General features: G+C 44.9%; 2 protein-coding genes across 6 annotated transcripts; both read left to right on the plus strand.

Annotated features, from left to right (window-relative positions):
- Positions 1-54: 54 nt before the first annotated feature.
- Positions 55-1,247, plus strand: brk1 (BRICK1 subunit of SCAR/WAVE actin nucleating complex). Its single transcript, XM_030374046.1, has 3 exons — positions 55-232; positions 629-711; positions 808-1,247. Exons 1-3 carry the CDS (start codon positions 115-117, stop codon positions 832-834), a joined length of 228 nt encoding a protein of 75 aa, XP_030229906.1. The 5' UTR covers positions 55-114; the 3' UTR covers positions 835-1,247.
- Positions 1,248-1,856: 609 nt separating this feature from the next.
- On the plus strand, positions 1,857-11,872 carry rbm5 (RNA binding motif protein 5). Of its 5 annotated transcripts, none has more exons than XM_030374037.1 (25): positions 1,857-2,050; positions 2,262-2,306; positions 3,017-3,209; positions 3,323-3,487; positions 3,647-3,716; positions 4,140-4,213; positions 4,870-4,953; positions 5,241-5,301; positions 5,822-5,887; positions 6,025-6,185; positions 6,348-6,445; positions 6,549-6,636; positions 6,731-6,799; positions 6,950-7,016; positions 7,246-7,328; positions 7,429-7,555; positions 8,243-8,334; positions 8,447-8,626; positions 8,772-8,912; positions 9,009-9,098; positions 9,195-9,377; positions 9,497-9,571; positions 10,406-10,512; positions 11,204-11,333; positions 11,463-11,872. In XM_030374037.1, exons 2-25 carry the CDS (start codon positions 2,290-2,292, stop codon positions 11,586-11,588), a joined length of 2,547 nt encoding a protein of 848 aa, XP_030229897.1. In that variant the 5' UTR covers positions 1,857-2,050; positions 2,262-2,289; the 3' UTR covers positions 11,589-11,872. The 5 variants fall into 5 exon arrangements, with proteins under 5 accessions (XP_030229897.1, XP_030229899.1, XP_030229898.1 ...); XM_030374039.1 differs by having other exon boundaries at positions 9,012-9,098; XM_030374038.1 differs by having other exon boundaries at positions 1,862-2,050; positions 2,242-2,306.
- The last annotated feature ends 895 nt before the right edge of the window (positions 11,873-12,767 follow it).

Raw genomic sequence — 12,767 nt, forward strand, 5'->3', positions numbered from 1 at the left:
AAACGTATTTCTAAAAGTATGCGCGTAACGTATATAATGTGTAGGAGAGCGGCTCGTTGGTGCCCCCGTCGGCGTGTGGAGTCAGTACCTCAGTCAGTCTGAAACCAAAGCAATATGGCGGGCCAGGAAGATCCAGTCCAGCGAGAGATCCACCAAGATTGGGCCAATCGAGAATACATAGAAGTCATCACAAGCAGTATAAAGAAAATTGCTGACTTCCTGAATTCCTTTGGTAAGAAAAATAATATCCAACGCACTTTCAATAATATTCAGAATAGGATATATTAACCGGTGTAGTTGTGTAGCTAACCTAGCTAACCTAGCTGATGTAGTTGACCGAGCTAGCGTAAGATGAATGTGATGTTTACGGCCACTCCCAATACTATATATTGTTCTTTTTCATTTTCTACTCATCTCATCTTCTACTCTGTTACTGCGATTGATGAATTCGGGGACACGGTTTAATGGGAATACTGGGATATTATTATTATATGTAATTGGGAAGCCTGTCTCGGTGTTATGAATATTGTTCCCGTCGGTGTTCGGGTTAAAACTTACTGTCACTGGACACAGTGCCGGAGGTTCCGTAGACGTCCATAACACCTAATGTGTTGAGATGTTGTTACAGACATGTCGTGTCGGTCCCGGCTGGCCACACTCAACGAGAAACTGACAGCGTTGGAACGGCGGATTGAGTACATTGAAGCGAGAGTACGTACACTGATGGTTCATGTCGTTTTAGCGTCGATGCAAAGAAAATCATAGTAAGAACTAATACGACTAACGTGAATGTTTCTCTCCAATCAGGTCACAAAAGGAGAGACTTTAACCTAGAAGCTTCGCGGGATGTGGAAATCCAAGCTTCCCCGACCCCCTTCACCACCGTTCAACATTTTTCATTCGATGTCTGGGAAAGTCATGTTCAATTTTGGGACCATGTGAATATGTTTAATTGTCCAGTTTTTATATGATACATGAATATGGTGTGTATGTGTGAACGTTTTTTGTCCCCTCTCAGTGTTGTTGCAAATGCTTCTGTTTTTCCTTTTGTTTCTATACAATATTAAGCATCTTTATATTTAATTAATACAAATTAGTTCATTAATACAAAAGGGTAATAAATGGATAACCCCCCTGTGCCATGCCATGCTTCACTAGTTGTGTATTCAGCCTTATGGCCATGTAGAGTATATTGTTGGTATTTAATAACTCGTTTTCATGCTGTAATAAAGGGAACATAATGACTTGTCTGTTTTCTTGTGTATGTCTTATTATATAAATCGTGTCAATTACTTAAAAAATAGACGTCTGTATTGTTGTGCTATTTTGCTAAGAAATGTGAAACAGTAAAGCCCTAGATTAAATGCGATAGGCCTACTATCTGGGCATCTTTTTCTGAAGTTGGGCTCAGGCCCTTGTTTTTTTAAGTTCTGTACGTGGGCTCCATGTTTATTTTTTAAATCTAGGTGTATTGTCAATTCAACATCGACTTACCGTTAAACATTGGACTGAGACCCACGCCCTACTTCAGATCAATGGACTTGATTGTTTTTTATTTAAAATAATTAAACATCGACTAGTTGCTAAAAACTGCCCATCTCTAATGTAGCATTGACATTTAGGTAGGCCTACATATTACTTCAGCATGTGAAAAGTGCAAATGTTTAATTTTGATACATGTTTACAGTTGGAAATCATTCGAGTCAGAAAATTCAGGTTAACAGTTAAGTGACAAACCGTAGATTATAGAAATAAACCTCCAAACCATGGATGCATGGATCGTGTCCCAAATATAGCTCCAACCTCCCCAACCAACCTCTTCACGATCTATCTAAAGTACCCAGCATGCACCTCGTTTTGCCCTGATGCATGTTGGGATAAAGAAAGGGGACGCATCGCAGATTTCGGAGGTTTGGTTAGGCGAGTCGTTGAATTGCCAATGATTGAGGCTTAGATGGTGACTGCAATCAAGCTAGTAATTGAATCTGAAAACTGCTTATCACCCATTCATAACACAATCTGAGCGGTGCGACACGTTCTCCATAAATACGTGAGTTTGGTTCATTTGGAACGTATGAGCTACGAGGTCGTGGTGCGGGAGTGAACGGACTTGTTTTTAACATGTTTCGATATAACGCCTCGTTTTTGCTGATCAGCTCGGTAATGGGTTGGCATCGTTCATACTCTGTTAATTAAATACTGAACCAACTGTTTAGTGATGCTCCTGTTGTCTCCATGGAGACTTTTGTTCTTGTTTTAAGGTCGTGTTATTGGTGAATCTGTTGAGACATGGGGGGCGACAAGCGGTGAGTAAAAAAAAAAAACATACCTGGCCACCTTATTGGACTGCTTTCGTGCCTGAATAGATTGCTGTCTGACTTGTGTTTTAAAGAAAAACGAATGGCACTGTATGACCGAGTTAAAGTACAGGACAGGGTTGGTTATAATATAGGGCATAGAGCATGTAAAATAATGCATTATTGCACAACTATAATTCATCCGTAAATCACGTTAGTCTATTTTTCAAATACGTTAGAACCAAACGATGATAAGATACATAAGTTATCAAACATAGGTAACAATACGATTCTATCACGTAAATCTCATGCCTTATGTTGCTCTAAACCTCAAGACACACAATGTTTATTATTTGCACTAAGACGTGGCTTTGCTATGACCATGGGCATGAACTTATGTTTATTTGCAAGTGTCACCCGTCAGGTTTTTTCCAGTAGAGATTCATTCCATGTAAGGCGACTCCCTCGCCCTTAGAGAGAGTGAAATGCTAGCTATTTTACTATCCGAGTTTAGATGCTAATCTAAAATCTGCTATTTGAGACTGCCATTTCTTAAATAACCACAATACGGACCATTGAGTATGGCAAGGCTTTTTATGGGTCATCGGATTCCAGTATCAATAGAGGACAAATTCATTTATTTTATTTTATTGTTTTTAGAGGGATAGTATTTTAACAAGTGTACAATTCTTTGTGCATCTCATGGATTTTCTGGATAGGATTAGTCGCACAGAGCGAAGCGGCAGATATGGCTCGGATCAGTCACGTGGCGACTCGGAGTGGCGGGAGAGAAGAGGACGTGACCAGGACCGAGAACCGGACCGAGACCACGATATGCGGCGCTGGGGTGAAGACAGACGCGGTGACCGCTATGACGGAGACCGGCGAGGAAACCGAGACCAGAGTCCAGAGGTAGAAGCCCATTCCAGCCATTGTTTTTTTCCCTGCACTGCAGAGGACGTGTATTCCTGAACTGCAACCATACTTAGCAGTTGCCCTCCTAACCTTCTTATCTCTTTGCACAGATCTACCAGAGAGAGCGAAAAAGGCGGAATAGTGACCGATCAGAAGACGGCTATCACTCTGATGGAGACTACCCCGAGCAGGATTTCCGTAGAGAAGCCGGAGATGATAGGAAGAGCAAGACCATCATGCTGTGGGGGCTGCCTCATAACATCACTGAGGATGAAGTAAGTATTGATTTTGTCCACCATGGAACCAATCTTCTTATTTTTGACTCGGAGATGGGACCGTTCAAATTTCTATTGGGAATTCATTTTAGTATTTGAATAAGGTGCTGCATCTTGAATGCTGTAAAATAACATTTGGGATTCTGTGTTTGTTTCCAGATTCGAGGTGCAATTGAACCCCTGGAAGGCCCACAGCCAGTAGACATCAGGCTGGTGAAGAAAAAGACAGGTGAGGGCCAAGTGTACCATGGATCCCTTCCATCCCCAGGTGTCAGACCATAGGGCCAAACTGCTTCTGTGTAGTCCTGTTTCGCAATGGCAGTGTAGAAGACTGGTTTTGGATTAATTCTACAAGGAACCAAAAAACAAAATGGCCTCCATATTATTCCAATGTTTTGTGGATGTAGAGGGTAAGTAGGAATCAGCAGGAATATTCATTTTTTGGAAAATGTCAAGTGAAAGTCTGTCTACCACACTTATGTGGTATAAGAAGTGACGTTCACCAAGATGTCTTGCTATGGTCAAACTGGTAGGGAATGTTTGCCCAAACAAAGGACTTGCGTCATGAAGCAGTTTGTGACAAGAGTTTGAAACATATGCCCTTGGACTCTGACTAACACGCCTCCCGTCTATATTTGAATGCTGTCTCTAGGTATAAGCCGAGGTTTCGCCTTCGTGGACTTTTATCACTTGCAAGATGCTACCCGATGGATGGAGACCAATCAGGTTGCTTTACAATCGCCAAGCCTAGAATCTACCTTGGGGATATGAAAAGTTATCTAAACAGCAACCAGAATGCATTGAATAAGCACTGTGAAAAATGCAAATATATAGTATAAAAAAGGATGCTGAATAATCTCCATACACGGTCACAAGCACTCATGTTGCTTCTCCCAGAACGCTAAAGATGATGATATTGTCATCGCAGAAGGACTGTATATTATCACTGAAACCCCCCCGGAGAACGCAACAAGAGAACAGTGGCATTGCCGTGTTGAATGTAGACTTCCACTTCAACATTTTTCTTTAACCGAGACCTAGAATTTGTTTTTATTTATGACTTTCATTTTCTCTGTTCTATTGTTTGGTGCGGGATGCCCACCTCTGGTTTTACAGAAGGCAGTCAAACAATTCCATCAGGATGACATTTGTTCCAGCTCAGTCTGGGCATTCGGGTCCCAAACACTTTTTTTTTTTTTTTTTTTAAACAGCCCTCTATGCAGCATTCACACATACACACCCATATGGCTGCCTTTAACTCACAGTCTATCTGAGAGTGGAGGGCTTCCCTCTTCTCCCTTCCATCACTACTTGCTCTGTAGAGAACAGGACCCAGCGCGAAAACAGGACTGATTTTGTTTCATTCCCTCCCATTCTTGCAGAAACGTCTGACAATCCAAGGCAAATATGTGGACATGCAGTACAGCAACCCCCGGAACAAGTTTGAAGACTGGCTATGTAACACTGTAAGTTGCTGCTCTGGCTCGATTTCATAGCCACTTTGCCCCGTCTGTGATTGTACAGAAGATCCACTTCGATTTCTAAGCCTCTTTGTAGCGCTATGTGATGTCCTTTAGTCTTATCTTATCGTGAACTTATTTGGGGGGTGGTAAGGGGTAGATAAGCCAAAGGTGTCTTTATCACAGGTAAGTACGGTATGCTGCATCAAATTGGATGAGTGTTTTCTTAAGGCAGCACTATTCAGGGCCTTAGCTGTATAATCAATAAAAATGATGTAAACGGTTACTTTCAGTGTGGCCTGTACAATTTCCGGAGGAGGCTGAAGTGCTTCAGGTGTGGAGCAACCAAAGCCGGTAAGTAGTTTGTCAAACAAGAGGCCGCTAGCTGCAGCCATCTGGACGTCCTCAGACACAGTGCTGGGCTGCAGCACGCGGCAAAACCAATAGATGCCCATGTGCCAGACCTGCCTGCATTGTTCAGTGGGAAGCTTCACTCGAGTTGCTTCACTCGATAAGTGCAGATTCAAAATCGAATTGTGAGTACAGATGTAGGTCTTCCAGAGTTAGGCAATGAGCTGGGCATCTTGTTCCGGCATGCTTAGTTGGTAGTTTAAGATCAGCAGGGAATTTGACACCCTAAAACCTTTGGTTGGGAGTGGAACGTTCTGACCACTAGACGGTACTGCCGTGTTAGTGGGGCATTAGGAGGACAGTCGATCCAAACACCACTCCCATTGGTTCCCTCTGTTGCCTTAGGGCAAGGTATTTGAGATGGACAGATGCACAAGATGTAGGCCAATGCAGTGGGAAATAAAACCCCAACTCGGGAAGCGACGCTAATGTCCCCATGTCAATTATGTCATTCTCTTAACAGAGGGTGAAGGCGGCGGCCCCTCCGGAGTCTCTGAGCCCCATCCCACGCCAGACTTCTACGGGGACAGTAAGTTAGTCCCCGACCTCAACCGCCGTCTAATGAAGAACGAGGCTGCTCTGCCCCTGCAGGTCTCGCGAGACACGTTATCGCTATTAATGGCTATTTCTCCCCTCTTTCTTTCTTCTTTTTTCTTCTCTGTGCAGCGATCATCCTCAGAAATATAGCCCCTCTGACCACGGTTGAAGCCATCCTGACACTGTTGGCGCCCTACGCCAATCTCCTGCCCAACAACATCCGCCTCATCAAAGACAAGCTGACGGGACAGAACAGAGGCTTTGCCTTCGTGCAGCTCTCCTCTCCTTTGGTAAACAGTCTACAATATTTGTAACCCATTCCTTCACTTCAATATGATTCATACCGTGTGACTATTGCTCTCAATGTACCCTTTTTTATTGTGTAGTCGATTTGCTACTATAGCGTGAATAAATAAAATAAATCTTATAATCCGCATCCTTGTCTTTCCCAGGAGGCCTCTCAGCTGCTGACGATCCTGCAGGGGCTGCAACCTCCGTTGAAGCTGGACGGGAAGACGATAGGCGTGGACTACGCCAAGAGTGCCAGGAAGTACGTCCCCTGTGAGCCTGCTGTGGGATTTCTCCTAGTGTATGAAGCCCTGGCCTATGACTCAACAACCAGCTTGTTTTAATTAAACGACTTGTTCTATTAGGGACCTCCTGCTTTCCGACGGGAATCGTATCAGTGCCTTCTCCATGGCCAGCACGGCCATCGCTGCCGCCCAGTGGTCCTCCACTCAAGTAGGTCCACAGTGCTCTCAGAACACACCGGATGTGCTTCGTGTGGATATCAAACGGGAGAACCAAAGCAAACGGCCCCTTGTTCTGTCTCTAGGCACAGCAGGGCCCGGACGCCATGTCGGAGTACAGCTATCTGCAGGAGGGCTACGCCCCATTGTCTCAGGTCAGTCCAGACACTGTGTCTGCACATCACCGCCAGCCCCGGGAGGCTTTGTGTCTCGGGTCAACGGCCACCCGCTCTGAAAGGTGTTCACCGCTGGTCATGCATGACTTGGTAACCAGTTAACCACTGTGTATGACTGCTTGATGACAGGACTTCCAGGCGTACTACCAACCCGCCGCTGTGCCAGAATCCTCCCAGGCCAACGGCATACTAGGAGGTAGGCTTGGATGAAAATGGGAATTGTTTCTTTATTTATTGTAGTTCAAATAGTGAACTAATGGTTCCCCTTTTTAAAACGGAATATGGTCCCATCTATTGTAATATATATCGGTTTACATTTTTTTTCTGTGAAGTTTACAAATCGACATGCACACTGTTTGTCTCAATCTGACGATCTTGATCGTGGAGTTAGTTGTAGTAAACAAAATATATTTCCTTCCTTCTAGCGGCCCCTGTTGCAGCCGGGGTAATCATTTCCCAAACCGCGCAGGTGTACCAGCCACAAATCATCGGGCAGCCGGCGGTCATGGTAAAGCCCTAGCCACTGCTCCTCGCACTGCATGCTGCGTTTCCACAATGCTATTGAGTGGTCGTTTTCCGAGGCCTCCCCTAACTAGTGCGCCTTGTAGGCCTCTCGCGTCGGCCACCTGCCGGACACAGCCCACCATCATGGGCCACCGTCAGCTGCCACAGCCGTCTGCGGAGCAGCTGCCACCACCACCGCGCCACATGCCTCCGGACAGAATCCTCACTCTGGTATGAACACGCTGTACCCCATGTCAAGCAATCCCTCCTGGCTACAGTGTTGTTGAATTCATTATGCTATGTATTAGTGCTGTCAGTTAAACGCGTTATTAACGCAAACCAATTCTAACGGCGTTAATTTTTTTATCACGCGATTAACGCAATTTTTTTATTTTTTGGTAATAACTTTTTTTGGGCTCAAAACAAAGAAGCAGTAGCCTGACTTCTATGTTCATCGTATGTTCGTATGTTTGTATGTTCATCGTTTAATTGCACTATAGGCTCCCTTTTTTTGTATCGTCCTGTTTTGATCAGTAAATGTTTTTTTATTGATAACAACATTGGCATATATGCCAATGTTGTTATCAATAAAAAAACATTTGCACAAGGCAAGCCGATGCACTTCTCCATGTTGATAAGAGCATCAAAATGAGAATTTAATGGGACAAAGAAATCAAGGGATATTTAGCATAGAAAGAAAATTGCGATTAATCGTGAGTTAACTATGGCATTAATGCGATTTAAATATTTGAATCTCTTGACAGCACTACTATGTATGCATTCATTTAGTTCAAACTTGAATTACATTTTCAACCGTTCCTTAAATCTGGTGCGGGATTGAACATGTAGATGCTATTAGGCGGTTAGCCCGAGCGATCCGATCGTATGCTCATGTCAAATATGTTTTGCTTCCGACAGCTGCCCCGGACATATCCACCTATCAGTACGACGAATCCTCTGGCTACTACTACGACCCACAGACGGGCCTGTTCTACGATCCAAACTCCCAAGTATGCACAACCCCACAACCTGTCGACTTAACCCGTGTGTTTGGCCGAAACTCCGTCAAAATGGGCTCTGACGTCGCGGCGTGTCGCCCCGTTTCCCCCCCCCCCCCTGTAGTATCACTACAACGCCCAGACCCAGCAGTACCTTTACTGGGACAGCGAAAAGCAGACGTACGTCCCCGCTGCGGCCGACGCAAGTACGGGCGACGGCATGGCCGCCCCCAGCAGCGCAGCAGGCACCAGTAAAGAGGCGAAGGACAAGAAGGAGAAGCCCAAGAGCAAGACTGCACAGCAGGTTGGAACTTGCGCGTATTGGCGATACTGGTGTATCTTTTTGCTTTGGCTGCAATCTCTGGATTATATTTGTTTATTGTAAGAGAACGCATTGTGTGGAAAAGGTATCTCAGTGTTGTGCTAAAGCCCGGCTGTGCCTCTCCCAGATCGCCAAGGACATGGAGCGCTGGGCCAAGAGTCTCAACAGGCAGAAGGAGAACTTCAAGGGCAGCTTTCAGCCCGTCAGTCACGAGGAGCGGAGAGAGGCAGCCGCCGCCGACGCCGGCTTCAGCCTGTTTGAGAAGAAGGTACCTTGACTGACCCCTCCTCCTGTGTTCAGAAGATCTCTCACGGTGCTTTCTGTGTTGCGGTTGTAAACGGCCTTGTGGGGGGTTTGTTCTCAGCAGATGGGCGGTTTCGAGGACGTCGTGCCAGAGCTACCGAGAGGAGTGGAGGAAGAGCTACCGTCCTCCAGCTCTGTAAACGCAAGCAAGGTGAGACTGGCCGACGTCGTCCTTCCTCTGGGACAACAGAAACCGGTTTGGACGCACGCTGGTTCAGCGGCAGTCACTAACTTGTTTACCCAACAGTGTGGTCTAGTGGCGGCCTACAGTGGGGACAGTGACCCTGAGGAGGTTGCCAGCGCGGAGCAGGACTACGGCGGAGAAGACGGTTTGACGGACTGGAAGAAGATGGCCTGCCTGCTGTGCAGGAGACAGTTCCCCAACAAGGACGGCCTGGTCCGCCACCAGCAGCTCTCTGACCTGCACAAGGTGAGGTTACCGCTTGCACTGAACAGCAGTGACTAACCAATCACTGGTTAAGACGGTCATTGTTGGTGGAACGATTTGTTTAACTGATCTTGTCTTTCTTTATTTTTCTTTCTTTGCAGCAAAACTTGGAAGTTCTCCGTAGATCCAAATTAACCGAGGCCGAGCTTGAGGAGTTGGAGAGGAAGGAGACTGAGGTATGTTGCTGGATATACTGTGACCGGCCCCAAATATTCTTATAACGAATGATTTCTTTAATTTGTTTTATTGCTGCTATTATTAATCCATAATAGCAGCTGTTTTCTCTCTGTGTGGTAAATGGCACCAGTGCTGCTGTGCAACGTCACCAAAAGTTTGGACAATGTTCATACCTGCTTTTCTTGGATGTCTGACTAACTGATCTACCTTCTCAGGGTGGGCTACCTAAGCCCCTCACTTTCACACGCTTTCATCTTCAATCTTAAAGCCCATTATTTTGTGCCGAGTTTGAATCGGAAGCTTATGCATTTCAGAATAAAAGGCATGTTAAGCTCTTGGCTCAACAAATGTAGGTAAAGGCCTGTTCTACTAGCCTTCTTACATTTGAGCTAGGATAGGAAATGGGTGCTATTAAGTACAAAATGAATCTTATTCAGGCTACAATGAATTATTTTGGCTACTGTGACCTATACCACGGTTTGGGAAACTTTGAACGTTTAGGCTACGAAATAGATTGTGACGAGGCACTTTATACCATCAGTCAAATAAGTCAGGCAAAATAATTTGTCAAAGCATGGGCATGATTGGTTTTGCCTGTAACCATGGCAGCGCAGTACGTCGAGGGAGCCCAGGCCAGCTGTCCGTTCTGTCGATTCAAGTGACGGACAGCACAGCCTCAGTGGGGTGTTCAATGTGTCGGAACAGCGGCTCGGTGTCATTCAGTCAAGGGAAGATGGGCACTGTGAATTAACTTTTTTTTTTTTTAACCACTGTCAGGCTAGTAGCATGATAGTGGCCAACTCTAAAGGCTGTTCCCTCCTCTTGTTGCACAGTTGAAATACAGAGACCGGGCGGCTGAACGCAGAGAGAAGTACGGCATCCCCGAACCTCCAGCTCCTAAGAAGAAGAAATTCGCTGCGCAGCCGCCACCAGTCGTCATGTAAGTTTAAACTTGGATCATGGATTTCCTTTTTATTCTGAATCCCTTGCCTAATCTTTTATGCAGATAATACTTCAGTTAGCCTTGTGTGACCTATATCACTGAATATATTTTATAAAGCAACATAATACCTGGAACTGAACCTTATTATCACATAACAGCCAAAGTTGATTCGCGCTGATCAGTCAAGTCGCTGATTACACGCGAGCTTGAAAGTGAGTAATGGATTATCTTGGGGCCAGAGGGGGGCAAACTGGCTTGGCCGCTGCCATTGTGGAAGGGGTTGGCCACATTCAAGGGATGGACGATGTTGAGCTGTGACACTAGAGAACAACCTGTGGAAGAAGTATTCTCTCATACAGGATTGATGTGTATTTAAGTGGATCTCTCAGCCGTCAGCTTTGCAGAGAATCTGAAGGTATCGATGGTCGCGTGTTTGGAAAATCGTGGACTTTCCACAGACCTGTAACATCAGCACTCAGTTGTCTGTAGAACCGACTCAAGATTGTGACTCTTGCACGAGAAAACGTTGCACTGTAGTCACCGGGTTCAATGTGTGTTATTGGAGGCTTATGCTTTAATCAAAGGCACTTGAGCATTCCATCTGCAGGCCTTTTTTTTTTTTACATGATTTTAATTTTAATCAAGATGACGTTTAACCTAAGTCTCCCTTCGTCCCATTTCCTTGCAGTAACTATGAGCAGCCCAATAAGGACGGCCTCAACAGTGACAATATCGGCAACAAGATGCTACAGGCCATGGGCTGGAGAGAGGGCAAAGGGCTCGGTCGAAACCAGCAGGGCATCACCGCCCCCATTCAGGTACCACTCAATATCATTTCTCCGTTGGTTGTTAAGCATCATCCTACGTTCAGCAAATCAGCGTATGAATTGAAAAAATACAAAAATCCGGCTGTGGAATTAATTTGTTCGTCGTTTGGTCATTTCCAGGCTCAGTTGAGAACGAAGGGAGCCGGTCTCGGAACCAAAGGTAGCAACTACAACCTCACCGCCTCCGACACGTACAAAGACGCAGTCCGCAAAGCCATGTTCGCACGCTTCACTGAAATCGAGTGAGGGAGTGGTGTCGATACGTTCTCCCTCCCTCTGCTCCCTCTGCTATTGGACAACTGGCCCACTGCTAGGAGCAACATGATGTCCTTTTCCAATACAAGTCGACTTATGAAGAAGCGTGTTTAGGACTGTAATTAATTTGTACATAAGCAGAGTGTTTTACTGTTTTAATGGTTGTTTTTTTCTGGTCCTTATTTGTCTGAGCATGTTAACATTAATTGTACAGGGTTTTTTTTAATGAAAATATTGTCTCATGTTGTACATGAAATAAATGACATAAGGCAGTCCGTGGTCTTTGTCTGGATTTTATAATTGTAACGGTTGAATTTTTTTCTCAAATTCCAAACTATTTAATTTCACAGCAGCCTCCAATCTGGAATTGGCAATGATGCTCATTCCTTTGAGCATCAAAGGAATCTTGACTGTAATCCTTTAATTTTTTATCCAATTAGAGACAGGAAGTTACATAGGATTAGATTAACTAGTATGAATCTTGACAAGAGTGGCCTGTTGATGACCCTATCAAGCGGTACCGTCGTCGTACTAGGTTAGTATATAAAGATGGGCCGAACTTTGAATCATGAATGGAGCAGTTCTTTTTTTATTTATTAATGAGGCACATTCTTGTGAAATTATCCTTTCCTCTTGCAGGACTCCTGCGGGTTGCCACGGTTAACCTGCCATCCCTGGGCACATGTTTACCCTGCCTTGTGCAATCTGCTCTCCATTTTGTGTCAACCCGTTCCTGCCGCTCCCCTCTGTCCTTAATAAACTAGGATTGTTTCTGGTCGTTCTGTATAAGGGCCACCATTGGTTTACGAGGGGAGGGTGTGTCAAACTAGAACGCTTGGTGCTGCAATGCTGTGCGTGTTTTATATTTGCCGATAAACAGGAGGTTGGGTCAGTGTGTGTTGCTCAATGGGAGGAAAAACTGAATGCAGTGTCCTCAAGAGTTGCTTCCATATTTTTTCTAAAAAAGGTGTATAGCTTGGTACCTCAAGCTATGAGAACCTCATAATATAAACCGCACTAATAGGCACGATTATTTTTTAACCCAGATCAATAACTTTTTACGTTTTACTCATATTTTCTGTTGTGTTTGGGTGGGGTTGGTTGAAGTGAGGACACTTCTTAAGTCAAAGCAGCTTGTGTGTTCCTATCTTTACCAGCAATATTGAAGTT

Source organism: Gadus morhua, chromosome 13 (genome assembly GCF_902167405.1).
Source record: "Gadus morhua chromosome 13, gadMor3.0, whole genome shotgun sequence".
Classification (NCBI taxonomy): Eukaryota; Metazoa; Chordata; class Actinopteri; order Gadiformes; family Gadidae; genus Gadus; species Gadus morhua.

Excerpts from the sequence above, each read along its gene's own strand:
- brk1 (XM_030374046.1), top strand. The coding sequence starts at position 115 with ATGGCGGGCCAGGAAGATCCAGTCCAGCGAGAGATCCACCAAGATTGG. Across the intron at positions 233-628 it reads TGACTTCCTGAATTCCTTTG|ACATGTCGTGTCGGTCCCGG; the intron begins GTAAGAAAAATA and ends ATGTTGTTACAG. Across the intron at positions 712-807 it reads TTGAGTACATTGAAGCGAGA|GTCACAAAAGGAGAGACTTT; the intron begins GTACGTACACTG and ends CTCTCCAATCAG.
- rbm5 (XM_030374037.1), top strand. Across the intron at positions 3,717-4,139 it reads GCTGGTGAAGAAAAAGACAG|GTATAAGCCGAGGTTTCGCC; the intron begins GTGAGGGCCAAG and ends TGCTGTCTCTAG. Across the intron at positions 7,329-7,428 it reads TCGGGCAGCCGGCGGTCATG|GCCTCTCGCGTCGGCCACCT; the intron begins GTAAAGCCCTAG and ends TGCGCCTTGTAG.